The 19,131-nt window shown below is 44.6% G+C and overlaps 1 protein-coding gene across 5 annotated transcripts; it reads right to left on the bottom strand.

The window, feature by feature from the left end:
* Positions 1-2,285: 2,285 nt before the first annotated feature.
* LOC109245828 (zinc finger protein 883-like) lies at positions 2,286-14,936 on the bottom strand. 5 transcript variants are annotated; one of them, XM_053893108.1, is made up of 8 exons: positions 14,840-14,936; positions 13,647-13,966; positions 13,469-13,559; positions 13,216-13,364; positions 11,175-11,257; positions 8,523-8,670; positions 8,133-8,228; positions 2,286-5,505 (listed from the first exon to the last, which is right to left on the bottom strand). In XM_053893108.1, the coding sequence occupies exons 5-8, from the start codon at positions 11,202-11,204 to the stop codon at positions 3,884-3,886; spliced, it is 1,896 nt and encodes a 631-aa protein (XP_053749083.1). In that variant the 5' UTR covers positions 11,205-11,257; positions 13,216-13,364; positions 13,469-13,559; positions 13,647-13,966; positions 14,840-14,936; the 3' UTR covers positions 2,286-3,883. The 5 variants fall into 5 exon arrangements, with proteins under 5 accessions (XP_053749083.1, XP_019268925.2, XP_053749082.1 ...); XM_019413380.2 differs by having other exon boundaries at positions 14,667-14,930; XM_053893107.1 differs by having other exon boundaries at positions 13,647-14,930.
* Between the last annotated feature and the right edge of the window lie 4,195 nt (positions 14,937-19,131).

Below are 19,131 nucleotides of genomic sequence, written 5' to 3'. Positions count from 1 at the left end.
AAGAGCCTTTCCTGAGAGGGAAGGGAACTAAAGCATTAAAAGACACTGCCTGCAACTTGGATCAGCTTTGGAGGAAAGGACTCCCCTAACTCATCTGTGATTTTCAAGCCTTTTCCTCCTCTGTTGGAGACCTTTCCCCTCCTCATGAGCAGGGGATAATGACATAAATCCACATAACACTGGATTAGGAATAATTTCGAAGCGTCACAGGAAGCACAGGCCATACTCTTAAAATGACGAGAAGTAAAAGGAAAACAAATCTCAAGGATTTCTGCGTTCTTTTCCTCATTTCTTGGAACTCATCTCTGGCCTCTTGAATTTACGCCACAGAGATGCCTCTGAATCCCTTCTCATGTGTGGTTATTGCTAGGTCAATCACCAAGTACAAAGGAGGGCTAGGGGGCACGATTCAGAAGGCTCTCTTCAGAAAGAACAATCAGTACTCTTTTTTTTTTTTTTTTTTTTTTGAAATGCAGGGCTTGAACTCACAATCCTGAGATCAAGACCTGAGCTGAGATCAAGAGCCCAATGCTTAACCAACTAAGCCACCCAGCCCCCTGCCTCTACTCTTAAGAGGCCCCTGACCTTGTCACAGTCATGAGTCGTAAGGACCACGTAGGAGCTGTCAAAAACGTTGGCCTCTCTAAAAAGGGCTAGTTAAGTAAATTTGGGCTGTTCTATCCAAGGAAAACCACTCTCTGATTTTCCAGTATGCTATTTAATACCTTATTACACTTACAGCAGTTGCCTAAGTAGGCATCATAACCTGGAGTATATTAGAGAGGGCACCTTGGTCCAGAACACTCTCTTTTGGAGCCTGGATAGGAAAAAATCCCAGACAACTGTCTCATCCAATAAGGCTCCCTTCGGATGGTATCTTTTTTTTTTTTTTTTTTAATGTTTATTTATTTCTGAGACAGAGAGAGAGACAGAGCATGAGTGGGGGAGGGCAGAGAGAGAGGGAGACGCAGAATCGGAAGCAGGCTCCAGGCTCTGAGCCATCAGCACAGAGCCCGACGCGGGGCTCGAACTCACGAACTGTGAGATCACGACCTGAGCCCAAGTCGGACGCTCAACCGACTGAGCCACCCAGGCGCCCCTGGATGGTATTCAATGTGAAGCGTACTCTCACTCCGAGCTTAGCCTCTAAGCCAATATAGAAGCTCTCTACTCTTGGCAGCTTGTCTTCCCTAAGGCTACCGGGTTGGGTAACATGGAGAAAAGCAAGTTCTGAGATCTGTGGTCCCACCCAGTCACTTATGCATCTGTCATCCTTACCTAGCAAGTAGTTCCATTCAGTTACCACATGCCCTGGTGACTGGCATGCCCAGCAGCCTTCCTCAACTGATCTCAGGGCCGCACATACATCCCACACGTGCAAAGAGGCAGCGTCGCCAAAGGGTTAAGAGTCTTGAGCCAGACTAGCTGAGTTTAAGTCTCAGCTCCACGCCGCTTCTGAGTAGGCCGGTGACTTTCCTTTTCTGAGCCGTGGTTGTCTCCTCTAGAAAACAGGGATAAGAGTACCTATCTAAGAGCACTGTTGGGAGAAATGAATGAGCTGGTGCGTAGAGGTGCCTGAACAGTGCACGGAGTATAAAAAATCTTCACAAGTATTAGCTATTACTGCCAGGGAAATCATCTGAAAGGGGTTTGGGGAGACCTAAATACAAACAAAAAACAAATGGCAGTTTGGTCATTGACTTCTACCTTACCTTATGCTTGTAAAAGGAAAAGAATGGATCTTTTTTTTAACTTTTTTTTTTCTTTTTGAGAGAGACAGAACGTGAGTGGGGGAGGGATAGAGAGAGAGGGAGACACAGAATCTGAAGCAGGCTCCAGGCTCCGAGCGGTCACCACAGAGCCCGACATGGGGCTCGAACTCTCAAACCATGAGATCATGACCTGAGCCAAAATCAAGAGTTGGACGCTTAACTGAGTGAGCCACCCAGGCACCCCAGTATATGAATTTTTAAAACCATGTGGGGGCACCTGGGTGGCTCAGTTGGTTGAGCACCCTACTCTTGATTTTGGCTCAGGTCATGATTCCAGGGCTGTGGGATCAAGCCCTGTGTCGGGCTCTGTGCTGAGCATGAAGCCTGCTTAAGATTCTGTCTCTCTGCCCTGTTCTTGTGCGCTCATGCTCTAAACTTAAAAATTTAAAAAAAAAAAAAAAAAAGTGTGCAGGTACTTTGCTTAAAGTCAACAACAAAAGACCTAACATGATAGTTACTTTCCTCACAGGGAGAACTGTGTTAAAGCCAGAGAGAAAGCCCAATACGAAGATCGAACTAAAAATAGATTTTATAGGCATATATGAGGGATATAATGAGTGGCACAGGTTTTCAGAACAGATTATTTTCAACTGTGGTGGTCAGGAACAAGGTGACACTTTAAGTTGGGTCTTAAAGAAGACTAACTTGCAAATTAAAGAGTGATAATGTAACAACTGCCTCTTTTTTTATTTTTTTAATGTTTATTTTTGAGAGAGAGAGACGGAGTGTGAACATGGGAGGGGCAGAGAGAGAGGAGACACAGAATCTGAAGCAGGCTCCAGGCTCTGAGTTGTCGGCACAGAGCCCAACATGCGGCTTGAACTCACAAACCGTGAGATCGTGACCTGAGCCGAAGCCGGACACTTAACCGACTGAGCCACCCAAGCGCCCCACAACTGCCTCTTGATTAAAAAAACAACAACCCTAAAAAATAGTAATGCCTCCTCAGAAAAGGCAGAAAGTCCTGCTTTAATCAACAAAGATCTGGTCCCGCAATCCTCAAATCAAACCTGGAGTCAACATACAATGAGCTCATCACAATAGTGAAATCTATCCAAGCTTCTTGGAGGAGTTTGAGATATAACATGTATATTCATTTTCCCCTTATTCAACACAAGTAAGTCAACCATGAGTAGTTTTAACCACATAAGTTTGTTTTAACAATATAAACTTGTTCTAAACATAGATAATCTTATCTATGATGAGGCCTCTGGAGGTAGGGCAAATGTTTCTCCACAATCCAAACCACTGGCTCCAAAGAAAAGCTTTTGAAAGGACCTTGCTACCTAAGGGGTTATTGAACATTATTTTAAGGGCTCGGTTTCTAATAACAGACACTGTTATGGAGGACTCTTTTCCCTCACCTGGAATTTCTGGAAGTACTAAAAAATTCATGTATTTCAATGATTATTTCCAGATGTCACCATTCCATCAGAGTATTTTGTCTTACAGTTTTTGGAACAAAAAATCCTTTTTTTTTTCTTCTCTATCTTCAGTTGTGCTTTTCAGCTCTGAAACTCAAGCCCTGTTGAACTTGAAGCTGTAGCTAACACTATATAAGCACTTTAAGTAGAAGGATAGGAAAGTCAGTGAGAAGGGAGAGTTCAAAGGAGCCCTTTTAGTGAGGACAGTATTGCTAGGGGTAGGAATAATTGTATAGTAAGGCAAAGATTCATAGAAAGGTCGCTGAATATACGATCCACCATGAGTCGACTGAACTTGGACACGGCAGTATTCCAGTCAGTACAAGGAAGAGCTATGGGCTCAATTCTGAACTAGAACTCCTTTGCGTGTTGGAACAGCCTATCCCTGGGGCCGGGGGGAAAAAAAAAATCACTTCCTGGTGACATTAGTCATTTTCAGGTACAGATGAAAATACACACATACACGCACACACAGAAAGTCTGATGGTTGGAGTCTCTTGGGCTACTCCAGGTTTCAGATCAGTGTTTCTTCCTGTGTATTTGTGGTATTCCGGCAGCTAATCCTTTGCAGGAGGAAACGGGAGCATTTTCAGCATTTGGAAAAAAAAAAAAAAGATCACAATTATAATAACCCACGAGAGTCTGATTCTTTGGTATTTAACAAAGTGAAGAGTCTGGATGACACGTTCAGAGTGATTCTCCACTATGAAGTCTTTGATGCCTAATGAGGGCTGAACTACACCTAAAAGCTCTCCCACATTCATTACACTCACAGGGCTTCTCTCCAGTGTGAATCCTCTGATGCTGAGTAAGATGGGCACTTCTGCTGAAGGCTTTCCCACACTCAGGACAACCAAACGGTTTCTCTCCAGTGTGAATCTTCTGATGCTGAGTAAGAGACGAACTCTGGCTGAACGCTTTCCCACAATCTTTACAGGTGTAAGGTTTCTCTCCTGTGTGGATTTTTGTATGTTTTATGAGAGTTGAGCTCTGACTGAAAGCTTTACCACATTCTCTACACGTGTAGGGTTTTTCTCCAGTATGAGTTCTCTGATGGCGAATAAGGGCCGATCGATCACTAAAGGCTTTCCCACAGACATTACAGGGGTAAGGTTTCTCTCCAGTGTGAGTTCTCTGATGTTGATAGAGGTGTGAGCTCTGACTGAAGACCTTGCCACATTCACTGCATTCGTAGGGTTTCTCTCCAGTGTGAATAAACTGATGGACGATAAGGGACGAGTTGTGGCTAAAGGCTTTCCCACATTTACTGCATTCATAGGGCTTCTCTCCAGTATGAATAAACTGATGTTCAATACGGGATGAATTGTGACTGAAGGCCTTACCACATTCGTTACATTCAAAAGGTTTCTCTCCAGTATGAATTCGCTGATGTTGAATAAAGTGCGTTGTCTTAATAAAAGCCTTCCCACATTCATTACATTCATGGGGCTTCTCTCCAGTATGGATTCTCTGGTGTTGAATAAGAGAGGCACTATGATTAAAGGCTCTCCCACATTCATTGCATTCATATGGTTTCTCTCCAGTATGAATTCTCTGATGTACTGTAAGGGCTGAATAATTACCAAAAGCTTTTCTACATTCACTACATTCATAAGGTTTCTCTCTGTATTGGGTTCTCTGATGCTGAATAAAAGGTGCATTCTGAATTAAGGCTCTTTCATGCGCATCATATTCCTTCCCACCATGAACACTCTGACGATGTTTGGTAAGGTACGAGTCCCAGATATAGCCTTTCCTATCTTCATAAGACTTCTCTCCAATATTGGTTTTCTCATGTTCAGTGTGGTGTATGCCATGGCCAAAGGTCTTCCCATATTGATTACATTCCAAATTTTTTTCTCCACTATGAGCTACACAATGTTGCACATATACTGAGCGATCACTGAGTAGTTTACTACATTCATTACACTGAAGAGCTTTCTCATTTGTGCTATCTTTCTGATGTCTTGCTAATTTTGAATTCTGTTTAAAGATCTTTCCCTGAGCATCACATATATACGGTCTCTCTTCTTTAGGATGTCTTGATTGTGTAACAAAGTCTGACTTTTGACTAACACGTCTGCCAGATTCAATACATTTGGGGTTACTCTCAGCTACAGAAGTTAGTTTCTTGAAGATAACCGTTGCTTCTTTCCGGAGTCTATCTTGAGCATCCTCTTTGAACTCTGTATACCCCCAGGCTTCTTTCAAACTTGCATCAACCTCTGTGTTTTTCTCCATACTTATCCCCTGGTATGATTCTTCTTCAGAAAATACATTCTTTGGGCTTAATTTTCTGGTCTCCAAATCTGCAGGGGAAAAGTAAAAATGTTCCCTGTACTAGAAGAAGGAAATGGCTACAGCATGAATGAGATAATAATTGCATAAATACTATTGGTCACGAATATAAGTCTAGTAGTCAAAAAATAATTTACAGTGGGCACTTGGGTGGCTCAGTCGGTTAAGCGTCCGACTTCAGCTCAGGCCGTGATCTCAAGGTTGGTGAATTCAAGCCAAGCCCCGTGTCGGGCTCTGTGCTGACAGTTCTGAGCCTGGAGCCTGATCCAGATTCTATGTCTCCCTCTCTCTCTGCCCTGCCCCCACTCACGCTGTCTCTCTCTCTCTCTCTCAAAACTAAACATTTTTTTTTAATTTATAAAATTATGAATTTTATTTATAAATAAATAGATAAATAAAATAATTTATTGAATACCTATTATGGGCTAGGACTCAGTGATGAACAAAGACATAGTACAAATCTCTTTTGAGATTTGTAGTCTATTGGGGAAGATAGGTGTTAATCAAATAATTTCAAGAATGATGACGCTGTAAAATAATGTGTTATGGAGATTTCAACTGTGAGGTGATCAGTGTAGGAATGATAGCTGCCCCTAGCCTCTGAACTGCTAGAACCTTCCCTTGCTTTTGCTACTATCACCACCAACAGTCCCCAGGCCCCTCATCTGGAGTTCACTACAGCTAGGGTCATTCTTCAGTGCTACATCTTCTGTGCCCACTGGTCTAGTTCCACAGTAACCCTCTTTGATGACGTCTGAGCTTGCTATCAGATTCAGTAAGATCATTTCCCATATTGTCCTTTGCTACCATGAATGTTACCATTTGCCAGAGATCTCCTTTAGCTTTCACTTTTTTCCTTCTCTCTGGGCCTCCAAAATACACACACACACACACACACACACACACAATCAAAGACAAAGAGGGTCAAAGCTCAGGAGAACGCAGAAATTTTAGGAGGATCAGGGATTAGGCTTACTACTGGTACTAGTTCAGCCTCCTCATAAACTACACATGACATACATTTTAATTGTAAAATTGGGGCTTCGTAGTTGGGGATCTTGTAAGTACTTTACCAAGGGTCAAACAGAGCATACATGTTTTGCAAGCTGGACCATTTTCAAAGTAATCTTGTATGTGGCTTATATAATGTACGAAAATGAAACTTAAAAGAAAGCAATGGAAGTGAAGCAGGGGACAAGAACAGTAGCAGGGGGGCTAATCCACTATCGGATTAGCCGAAAAGAAGGAATGACATATTAAGTCCAATGGACACTCTTCAGGTCTTCTTCTCTTGATCTCATAACGCTATGAGCACCTCCTCTCCTTGAAATGTTCTTTTCTGTTGGCTTCAGTGACAAAATCTGACCTGGTTTCCTCCTACTCTGGCCACCCTGTCTTAGTATCCTTTTTGGATTTTTTCATTTACATTGGATTTTCATTTACATTTGGATTTCCTTCATTTACATTGATAAAATTTGTATGACATATCTTTACTGCCATCGCCCATTATTAAAAATTATTACCATTTTATTATTTTGATACCATTTTCCTCCTGTGTTTATTTTTGAAAAATTACACAAGTGATATAGATGTATACATAGACAGACAGATAGCAGATACTTAAATGTGTATGTTCATTGGGCTTCTAGGTTCTCTTTCAATTTTTCATGCTCTATTTCTCTATTTTCATATTTCATCCACTCCCGCGACTTCAATTACCATCTATTATTCTCAGATGATTCTCAAATCTGTACAACCAGTTATGATCTCTTTCCTTCACCAAAATCCATTTGACATCTCTTTCTTATATTTATCTACTTTCCAGACACCCCTATTTAGGCCAGAGTTTCTCAACTGCAGCACTACCGGCATTTTGGCAAGACGAGTCTTTGTGTGAGAGGTTGTCTTGTGCATTATAGGATATTTAGAAGCATCTTTGGCCTCTACTCACTAGATGCCCATAGCACCCTCCCAGTCTTCAGACATGTCACCTGGGGGCAAAACTGCCAGTCTTTCAGAACTACTGGTGTAGACCTACCATTGACTCTTCAAACAGCTCAGAATAAACAGAACTTATCTTCCACGCCCATCCCCAAACTTGCCATTTCTCATGCGTTTTCCATCTCAGGGAAAAGAACTTCCATCCACCTACATCACCAAGCCAGAAACCTGGAAATCATCTTTGTCTGTTTCTCCCTCACCTCCCACATATACTCAGCAAATTCTATCAATTTTACAACCTTAAAATTGGATGTAAGATCACATTCCTTAAACTTACATTCAAACTCCTTCATACCCTTCATACTTTTTAGGGAGGACAAAAACCAGGTGCAATGAAAACAAAGTAAATGAAGGAGAGACTCCAGCAACTAGACAGGAAAAGGGAATGACCTCATACAATGCCTGGAGTGAGGCACAACAGTGATCTCTGCATCGAGTGTCAGGGCTATAACTTTAAGGAGGAAGTACACCATTCTTTGAGTCTGGGAAGAAGTAGAGTTAGGCTAACAAGACTCTGATCATGTCCAAATGAAGATGAGACTTGAGGAGGCCTCAACATTTTCTACAGGCCAGAGAATTTGGGGAAGAACCCCTAACTCATATTTCAAATGATGCTGTCTGCCTTGTTTCCACTTACATGTGCAGCTGCTTCTTAGTACCTCTCCCTCCTGCATCCGTGGATTTACTGCTTGTTCCAACTGGGAGATGATATCAGGTTTAGAAAATGGAAACCCTACTCAAGGAAAAGAAACGGAATGTGATGATCGGTTTCAAAGACCGAGGACCACCCCATTTCCAACCCTACTCTTGTATTTTTAAGAGCAGAAAACAAAATAACTAATTGCCAAAAGCAATTAAATATTTTCAACCAACGTGGGGTGAGAAACAGTTTAAGGATCTGCTCTGGAAACTGGAGGGAAAAGTTAACCAAAGCCTCCTTTGTGATCTTCCCCTAACAGGAGCAAGGGACTCTTTAGAAAGCAAGGGCATCCCAAAAGGCCTACCTGAGGTGAGGACCCAACCTTACCCAAGGAGACCAGGTTCCTGTAGTTCTCCAGCATTACATCCCTGTACAAGACTCTCTGCACAGGGTCTAGTTCTCTCCATTCTTCCTCAGTGAAGTTCACAGCCACATCCTTGAATGACACAAAGTCTTGAAACACCGGCAAGTGGTTCTGAAGGGATGGATGAATAAGGCAGAATTAGGGGAGGCTGAGGGAAATGGAGAGGAAATGGATCCAACCATGTTCACAGTGTCAAAAGCATACTGACTTGTAGGTTACGGAGTCTTAAAATGTATATACCCTTTTGACATGCCAATCGTATAACTAGAAATCAATTATAGGGGCGCCTGGGTGGCTCAGTCGGTTGGGCGTCCGACTTCGGCTCAGGGCATGATCTCACAGCTTGTGGGTTCGAGCCCCACATCGGGCTCTGTGCTGACAGCTCGGAGCCTGCCTCAGATTCTGTGTCTTCCTCTCTCTCTGCCCCTAACCCACTCGCATTCTGTCTCTGTCTCTCTCAAAAATAAATAAACATGAAAAAAAAATCTATTATAATAAAATGGTCAGAGACATGACAAAAGGGTTATAAACAGATTCTTATCTATTTATAACTTACGATAGCACAATAGTTCTAAATAACGTAAATGTCCGAGGAGAGTGGCAGAAACTGCTAGCTACACTTCCCCTCCTCACCTTTCTCAGTAGACAAACGTTCCCAATCTCCTTTGCAGTTAGATGGGGCCGTGTGACTGAGTTCAAGACAAGAGAACGCACCACACGCAGGCCTGACTCATACATTCCTCCATGCTGTTCTCCCCTTCTGGCTGGCTAGTATGGATGAACCCAAAAGTGAATTTGGGAGCCATGTGGTAGAGATATCAGAGCTTCGGGCAGCTCGTGGCCCTGAATGGCCACACTATCAACCCACTGACCCAGTCATGGTTGATGAAAGAAACCGATGAAAGAAACAAGAACAAGAAAGAAACTTCTGTCTTACCGCAGCCCTTATACATTTGGGGTCTATCGGTGACACCAGTTACAAGTTAGCCAATCCTAATTAATTCAGAAACTAGCACCTTGAAGCGGAAGGTGTCATAACAAAAACCTCAAATATACCGGGGCACTGGCTGACATTAAGGCAGCGAGTTTGAAAGAAATGGGTATTTAAGGCTGGAATGATGTAGACTCTTGATACACACTGGCAAAGTAATTAAGAGCCATGAAAGCAACACCAAAAGTTCACTGAGCCTGTAGCTCTGGGGGAAGAAGTAGGAAAGAGCCAGAATGCTAGTTTGTGCAGGAGGCTTCTGGATGTAATGGGCAAAGAAAACAAAGACTTGCGCTCTGGAAGGAATTTACTGACTTTCAAGCTAAAATAAAATGGAGTCCCAAAATTGGGGGCTTCACATGGTTGGAAAAGCAAACTGTTTCTACACCTCATACAAGAGGAAGTAAATCTCAGAAAGGCTTTGAGCGACAAAGGCCCATTAAAACTTCTCAGCTAAACAAAGTAACTTAACCCAAAAAAAAAGATTGAGTTAAGGATAGGGTGTTCCCATTCAAACCTACTGTTCAGCAAGCCTTAAGGTTATCTTCATTAAGAAAGAGACACAGTAGGGGCATTTGGGTGGCTCAGCTGGTTAAGGGTCTGACTTCGGCTCAGGTCATGAGGTCATGAGGTCATGATCTCCAGGCCCATGACTTCAAGCCCCGTGTCGGGCTCTGTGCTGACAGTTCAGAGTCTGGAGCCTGCTTTGGATTCTGTGTCTCCCTCTCTCTCTCTATTTCTTTCTCTTTCTTTCTCTCTCTTTTTCTCTCTCTCTCTCTCTCTCCCCCTCCCCTGCTCATCCTCTGTCTCCCAAAAATAAATAAAAACATTAAAAAAAATTTTTTTTTTTAAAGAGACACAGTAAGTAAGAAACAGAAGTATACCAAGCTTGAGAATTAAATCTAGGAAAGAACTTTGGGTGTGATTATCAGTACATGGCAAACAGATCAGAAGCTTCTTAAGTTCTTTAAGTTTTTATATCCATGATTTCAATGACTTCCTTTCTTCCTGTCTCAGAGGAAGCAGTACGTCTCCTCAGTTCTAAGCTGCCTATGTCACTGACTTCCCAAATATTTCTTCTCAAAAATCTACTCATCCTTCAGGGCCTATTTCAAATCTCACTGCTTCTATTAGCCGGGGGCTCCCTAAAAGGGCTTAAAAGTGCCGACTGAATGAATAAAGCCTTCCCCAATCTCTCTTAGCCAGACACGCTTGCTCACTCTCCTCTGAAATCATACATTTTCCCTAAAGCACTTGGAGGAGGCTCTCCATAAATTTACTGATCTGTGCCACACAGATTTGTGTTCATGTCTTTTTACCCCACAGAGAACATTCTAAGCAGGTGGATACCATAGATATTTCATGGGTCTTTGCTGATCTAAGCCAAATGCCTCAAGGGGACAAAAGGAGGCCTGACTCTCACCCAACCATGCTCCCAGACCTCTCCCTCCCCATGTCCTCTATTGCCAACTGATGGGAGTTGGCGGTCCATCCCACCCTCTTGATGCTATCTTTTAAAACTACTGATGCGGACAGGGCTGACGAGCTTCATGTGAAGAGAGAGAAACTTATTTGCTTCAGGAATTAAAACGAAGTTTCAGGGAGGACAGGAAAACCCCCGACTCACCTGAGACGTTGCTGCCCCAACAGCAGCCATATTCTCCTCAAGAGACCTCTTTTAGAAAAGGGCAGAGTCCCAAGATGGCAGAACTGGAAGGAAAGTATGAAAAAGTAATACAGTTTATTTTTTTAACTTTACTCATTTATTTGGGGGGGCGGGGGGTGGGGAGAGAATCCCAAGCAGGCTCCGCACTGACAGTGAAGAGCCGGACAAGGGACTGGAACCCACGGACCAGGAGATCATGACCTGGGCCGAAACTAAGAGTCAGACGCTTAAGGGACTGAGCCACCCAGGTGCCCCAGGATCCCATTTATTAATATGTATCTCAGACCTCTTATTTTGGAAATAGCCTCTTCTGACAAAAAGTACCTCTGACCTTGGCCTGTCACATGGTTTGAAGGATTCCCGCAGACATCCACATTATGAGGCTTCCCAGATAACCTTAGAGAGTGGACTGAATGTAAACTTGGGGAACGGTATGATCATTAACTGGGTTCAGGACATACCTGAGCCTGTTCCCGGAGAATGAGGATCCCCGTGACACACACCAAAAAAAGCACATACTGTTAGGCTTGGCAGGAAGCTAGCTTACAGATCTCCTGCCTCCTTTATTCATGAACAGAGAAACTTTCCAACTTCACAGAACAAGAAAAAGGGGCCGCAGAGGAAAAGGGCAATGGTACCCAAGCTGGTGGTCAAGGGCACCGGAAGCATCAGCTGCCAGATCGTGAGTGTTCCAGGCCCCCACCAAGTCTACAGCCATCCTAGGTTCGTTCCATCGCACAGGTGACCCACTAAATCGTCGTCTGTCATCTCAGCCTCCCCTGCATCCCAAGCACCCAACATAGTATACCAGACGGCAACAGGCCCAAAGTGTTGGGAATGAATTAATGATCCCCTAACTTCTTTGTCGGACCCCATGCCCATCAAGCACCTTCCTGTTCGCGACTGCCTTCCCCATTTTGATTTTTTGCCTACTGGGAGAAAACCAATAATGTTAACTTTGAGCACTTCTTTGAGCTTGTCTCTGGATGGGACGGTTGCACACCATTTATTTTACTCCGTATATAATTCGGTTGTCCTAATACTCTACAGTTTATTATTCAGCTCTCACCCTCCACCACCACCAGAAAGGAATACGTAAAGCCCCTTGTGGATTTGTTTGGGGAAGAAATAGGAATTTTAAGCCCTTATCAAAAACAGTTTAGAGTTTCATGATTTAAAAAAAAAAGAAAAAAAGAAGTATGCCCGCCCCTAAATGTTTTCTCACTAGAACACTGCCTCTGGAGGCCGCCTGCCAGCTTTAAATCCTGGGCTCTGCACAGCTACAGGCAGGTTTCTTCTGTGCTTCAGTTTCCTCATGTGAAAAATGGGAATAATAATAGTATCCGCCGTGAAGCATTGTGCATTAACGTATATAAAGGGTTCAAATCAGTAAGCATTCAGTAAAGGTCATTTGTCAGTTAATTCTTATTACTATTTTCTGCATATCACCACTAACCAAAATTTTATGGGATTTTCTTTCTAGCCTTTGTTTTATGAAAACAGAAGGCACAATCAATGTATTTGGTCATACCCCAAACCCCGACTTCCCCACAAGATGCCTGTCCCCTCCCTGTGCTGAACGCTGAAAGATAGGGTAGAGACAGGAACCGGTAAGTTTCAGGGCCTTGAGGGGCACCTGGGTGGCTCCAGGGGGTTAGGCGTCCGACTTCGGCTCAGGTCGTGATCCCACAGTTCGTGAATTCAAGCCCCACGTCGGGTTCTGTGCTGACAGCTCGGAGCCTGGGGTCTGCTCTGGATTCTGTGTCTCCCTCTCTCTGCCCCTCCCTCGCTTGCACTCTTCTCTCTCTCTATTTCTCAAAAATAAATAAACATTTTAAAAAAAAAATGTTTCAGGGCCTTGAGAAACCAGAGGGGTTGCAGGCAGGATGTCTGAGAAAACCAGACCACAGATAGACCGCAGAATCCCCTTCTAACCTGGGCCATCCCTTTGTATCTCCCTCCTTAAGAGAGAATACTTCAGAGAGTCTGAAAGGAGTCCTACCAGAGCGGGCAATGGGCCCTGTAGACACAAGCCCCTGAGCTCCCCCAAGTGGTAGAATGCCAAATCAACTCATCAGCCTCTCCCTGCCCATTTCCTTCTCTCCATCCAAGGAGTCTGGCACGCCCCCTTGTCCTCCTTCGGAGAGGCATCTGGTATAACAGAAAGAGGACGGAGGGTGAGAGGTCTTACCCTTTGGAGCTTCAGGTAAAAAGGGAATGATGTTAGTAAAATTACTACTACTCACGGCACTCACCATGTACCGGACGCTTTCCATAAATCACTTGTTACAAATGGGGAAGTTGATGACGCGTGTCAGACCTGCCCACACACATTTTACAAGGCTGCTGTAAAGACAAACCAAAATGAGGTTATGTGCGCACCCTGAAGGGGCCCAGCTAACAGCAGAAGCCTGTCTCCCTTGCAGATCTTACCTCTGTTCTGGGGTTTGCGGATCTGCTGCTCCTGAACCACAGCCTCCACACCACCATCTCCGTAGAGCGACCTCACCCAAATCCTCCATGCGTCCTCCTGGGGATTTACCAACATTCTCCCAGAAACTCCGGCAAGAGATTCTGGACTGAATTCTTCTTTTTCATGCTCTGAGACCCCCCCCCCCCCCTCGTCACAGTAATCAGGGAGTCTGAAGCAGTCTATTTTGAGCAAAGACTAAAGCCAAGAAGTTCAGCCGTCACTCAGGCTTCAGGAAGCCCTATTCACAGGGGAGTCTCAATGTAACTTTTACCCCAGGGCCCTGCAGAGACAGACACCCAGGAACATAGATCATCACAGACGAGTGAAGATACCGTTACCAACGTGCCTTTAGGACACACAAGTGCAGGCCACGATGGCAAGCGGCCCTCCGGGAGTGAAGGCACCCGGGTTCTCATTTCTACTATGGACCAGCTGGCTCGGTGACCCAGAGCAAGTAACTTTTCCTCCCTGGGTTTCTGTTTCTTTTTATGTACAAGTGGGAAGGGGGATACCGACTATTAATAATGGCTACTACTGATCCAGCCCTTACTTAGTGCCTGGCGCTGTCTCAACTGTCCCATATCAAATTTCCATCTAACCGTCACAATCACCACTTAAAAGGTAGGAACAGTAAACTTCGCTTGACGGATACGACACGGGGGATGCGACGTTCGGTATGCTTACGGTTCCATCACTATGCAATAACCGCTTTCTCGAGCTGTAGACACACAGATCCCTTACGTCCACAGCGTCTCACGTCAATACTGAGTCTACGCAATGGTTCCACCACGCCGTGGGTTGCAAAGGCACAAGGGCAGGCGCGCGTTGGTCTCCGACCTGGCAGCACGGAGAGCCTTGGGCCCTACCTGCCTCGCCTTCCAGCCAAGCGCTTCAGGCTATGCGGGCGCGCAGCCCGTTTCCCAACAAAGGACCTGAGGTATCCCAGACGTTAAGCACACGTACACACCACCGTCACGTACACACAAAAGCCAGAGCAGAGGGGCAGGGTCGAGGTGGCCGAGCCCAGACAGACGGCACCCCGACTCCAGAAGAAGGGATTATGGTCAGGTCAGCAGGCCCTGGGAGAACCCCAGTGGGACGCGGTGAGACCCCCCCCCCCCACGCCTGACAACCCACTGCTGGACACACACACCCCCGTCCAGCGTCTGCTCCTCCCCGGTCCAGACACCGAGCAGGTCACTTTAAGGGAGCACCGCTAGGACAGAGCTGCCGCGAGTAAAGCCCGTCCAGACAAAAGAGCCGGAAGCGGAAGTGTGCGCGGAGGCTTCTGGGAAATGTAGTCCCTCCCTGCCCCGTGCTGGGACGCCCTGCCTCGGCCGTGGCCTCCCCGGCTCCCGCGTGTTCTGCGCTCAGAGACGAGCCGTCGCACGGCCCTAAGAAGGGAGGTTAACGTTGGCGGCCCCGGGAAAAAGTGGACAGGAACCATTGCGGGCGTCTACTAAGCCATCTATGACTGTCGAGAGTATTTGGGGGCGGGGCGGGGTGCATCCGGAGAGCAGAGGTCTCGTCCGGTGGGCTGGTCCCTTTGGTCACTTGTCATAGAATGAGTGGAGCTGCAGCCCTGCTTCAGAAAACCCGACACAGCAGTCCCACGCGTGAGGTTCCGCGTCATTACCGGAATCCGGGCGGATACCCTGTGCTCTCACATTCTGTGGCCAGATCTTCAGTGGTTCCGACGCTCCCACATCCTCAGCCCAGAGCACGCGGTCGTTTGACGGCCTTTAGGGTTCCTGTCACCCAAGTGTAGTATTCTGATACGTGGAGAAATGGGACCCTCCCCGGGCGAGGAACAAATCTAACGTGTAAGGCTGTTCTTAGCACCATGACGTTTACATGTCCCTGTCCAGAGATGTGCAGCATTGTCCCCGTTAGTTCCTGTTTGCTAGCCACTTTCATAGGCATGACAGTCCTCTGGATCCGTTGGTTGATTGATTTGATATGTATACAGATGCAGTTAATTTAGTTTCTTGGGGGTAAATTCTACAGCCAACCTCTCCATGATAGGCCCATCAGAATGTGCTTCTACTCGGTGCTACTGGGACAAGACTGAAGCTGGTTGAGCTGTTGGTGTCTTCGTTGTCACTTCCAGAAGCAGAAGGTGCTGAGAAGGTGAATACTCCAACTTCTAGAACAAACCCTCAGGCTTACCACCGCCTTTACCACCCACCCCGCTTCCACAGAGGAGGAGAATCTCTATGTAAATACAGCCTATTCGGTCTTCATATCTATGCCCTGGATCCTGTCTTTCTAAGCTCTTTTCTACCCAGAATACAGTGGGAATCCACAAAAATCCTGTAAAAAAAGCAAACCATGACATACTTGTGCTGGGATTTCAGAAGAAATGCTGAGGCCTCTATTATTTTGGGGGAGGGTTGTTTTTTTAATGTTGGTTTACTTTGAGAGAAAGACAGGGAGAGAGTAGGGGAAGGGCAGAGAGAGAGAGAGAGAGAGAAAGAGAGAATCCCAAGCAGGCTCAGCACTGTCAGCACAGAGCCGGACGTGGGGCTCAAACCCATGAACCGTGAGATCATGACCTGTGCCAAAACCAAGAGCCAGATGCTTTACCAACTGAGCGACCCAGGCACCCCTACAATTTGGGATTCAGTAGGGAGATCCCACAGAACACTCTACCAGCTGGACTCTCCCATCCCCACACTATCTCCACCCCCCAAATCCCAAAGCCCCCGGTTGTCTAATGGTCCGTTTTAAACGTGTGAGCTAATGGATGCAACAAGAATGGAAAATTGTTGAAAATTGTTGACAGTGGATGACAGATAAATGAGGGCTTATTAAGCTATTGCCTCAACTTTCGTGTGTTTGAAATTTCCATAAATTTTAACAGTATAAATTAAGTTAAAAAATAAAGCGGGTTTGATCATATCTCTCCTATACTCAGAGAATTTTTAGTCGGCTTCCCGTTGCAGAATAAAATCCAAAGTTCGTACTACTAAGGGTTCTTGTAATCAGTTTAGTGCCACACCACCAGCATTTTTAGAGAGTGATATAGAACACAAAAGAAGAAAAACACTAGAGTCCATTACGTGTAGTGAGAATATGTCTTGTTCGATGCAGTGTTCTGTGTACGTGCGTATTTGATTATGATGGTGTGTGTGTGCGTGTGTGTGTGCGTGTGTGTGTGTGTGTGTGTGTGTTCTGTGGGTCATATCAATAAAGTTTCAAATTATTGCTGTCGTGATCCAATCTCCAACCTCACATCTCTCTCCCGTGTCTCTTATCACTACTTTACCCTCCACCCCCGTCCTCAATGCACGCCAGCCTCCTGGCTATTCATTAACATGCCACACTTAGCCCCAGATACCCACATAGCTCCCACTCCCTCACCTTTTGCAAATCCTGTTTGAACGTCCCCTTTAACACCAGTTAAAGGGGAGCCCTAGAATCTCATTCACTATCTCCCTGATCTACCTTTATAATTCCTTTTTTTTTTTTAAGTTTATTTATTTTGAGAGAGAGAGAGAGAGAAAGCCTGCGTGGGGGAGGGGCAGAGAGAGAGAATCCCAAGTAGGCTCCCTGCCACCAGCACAGAGCCCGACTCGGGGCTGGGACTCACAAACTTTGAGCTCATGACCTGAGCTGAAATCAAGTCGGTCGCTCAACCAACTGAGCCACCCAGGTGACCCCGTTATACTTTCTTGATGATACTTATCTCTACTTGACATACATTTATGGTTATCTGTTTACTACCTTCCTCTCTCCTCTCCAAAGGGAAGCTCCTCCGTTTTGACCAATGTTGTATCTGAAGTAGACACTTAAGAAATATCTGTATTGTCCTGGGCATTCTTTATTAGGTTAACACCTAGGTATTTTTGTTGAGCTTGTGACAGGCATCGTACAACATTGGCCCCTTCCACCATGTGAGGACACAGCAAGAAGTCCACAGTCTGCAGCCTGGAAGAGGACTGTCACCAGAACTCAACCACACCAGCACCCTGATCATGAACTTCCAGCCTCCAGAACCGTGAGAAATCAATTTCTATTGTCCGTAAGTGACCTGTTGTATCCTGTTACAGCAAAACAGGCTAAGTTTATTAGAATTTGAGAAGTAGGCATTATATCAAACATTTAAAAATGATACTTGGTTGGGGGGGGGGGTGCACCTGGGTGGTTCATTCGGTTAAGCGTCCGACTTTGGCTCAGGTCATGATCTCACAGTTTGTGGGTTCAAGCCCCATGTTGGGCTCTGTGCTGACAGCTCAGAGTCTGGAGCCTGCTTCAAATTCTGTGTCTCCCTCTCACCCACTAGTGTGCTCTCTCTCTCTCTCTCTCTCTCTGTCTTTCAAAAATAAATAAATGTTAAAAAAAATTCTTTTAAATGATATTTGGGAGTGCCTGGGTGGTTCAGTCGGTGAAGCATCTGACTCGATTTCAGCTCAGGTCGTGATCTCACGGTCATGAGATCGAGCCCCATGTTGGGCTCCACGCTGGGCATGGAGGCTGCTGAAGATTCTCTCTCTTCCTCTCCCTCTCAAAAAGTATAAATGAAGTATACATTAAGTTAAAAAATAAAGCAGGTCTGATCATCTCTCTCCGATACTCGGAGAATTTTTAGTTGGCTTCCCATTGCAGAATAAAATGCAGAGTTCATACCACTAAGGGTTCTTGTAATCAGTTTAGTGCCACCCCGCCAGCCTTTTTAGAGAGTGATATAGAACACAAAAGAAGAAAAACACTAGAGTGCATTACGTGTAGGAAGAATCTGTCCTGGTCTCTCCCTTCTCAAAAAGAAAAATATTTCAAATATGGTCATGGTACGAATATTATTAAGAAAATATAATATATTTTAATACAGCTACACAAAAATCATTACATAAATTATAGAGCCCTCGGCAGCAGCTTTTAGTATTTTCCCAAAGGGAAGTATTGTATTTCATTGTAGATTATTTTTGTGTTCTACAGAGCACCTGTGCATACACACTCCAGGAGGAAAAACAATCCGTATTGCAAGTTGCAACTAGCATAGCATGGAATTGTTTGTTTTTTTTTTTTAATTTTCACTGGTAGTTTACAGCCGAAAATTGTTTTATTAGGAACAACATACAGAGTCTTGGGTAAGACTATCTTCATCATCCTGAGTCCTATTTTACAAAAGAAATCTATCTGGAAGAAATATAGTGACGTATAGTAGCTTACGGTTTACTTATTTCCCAGATAGGAAAAGAAGAAAGAAATTAATACTTAATGGCTGCTTTCCAAGTGCTCAGTTCACCATGCTATATATATATATATTATCTTATTGCTATATATATATATATATATATATATATATCTATATATATATATATATATATAATCTTATTTACTCTAAGAAGAATGTTCCTTTTTTTTTTTTAAGTTTTATTTATTTGAATAATCTCTACACCCTATATGGGGCTCAAACTCACAACCCTGAGATCAAGAGTCACA

Source organism: Panthera pardus, unplaced genomic scaffold, assembly GCF_024362965.1.
Source record: "Panthera pardus isolate Hobbes unplaced genomic scaffold, ASM2436296v1 HiC_scaffold_3, whole genome shotgun sequence".
NCBI lineage: Eukaryota > Metazoa > Chordata > Mammalia > Carnivora > Felidae > Panthera > Panthera pardus.
This window is presented reverse-complemented; position numbering and strand designations above follow the sequence as displayed.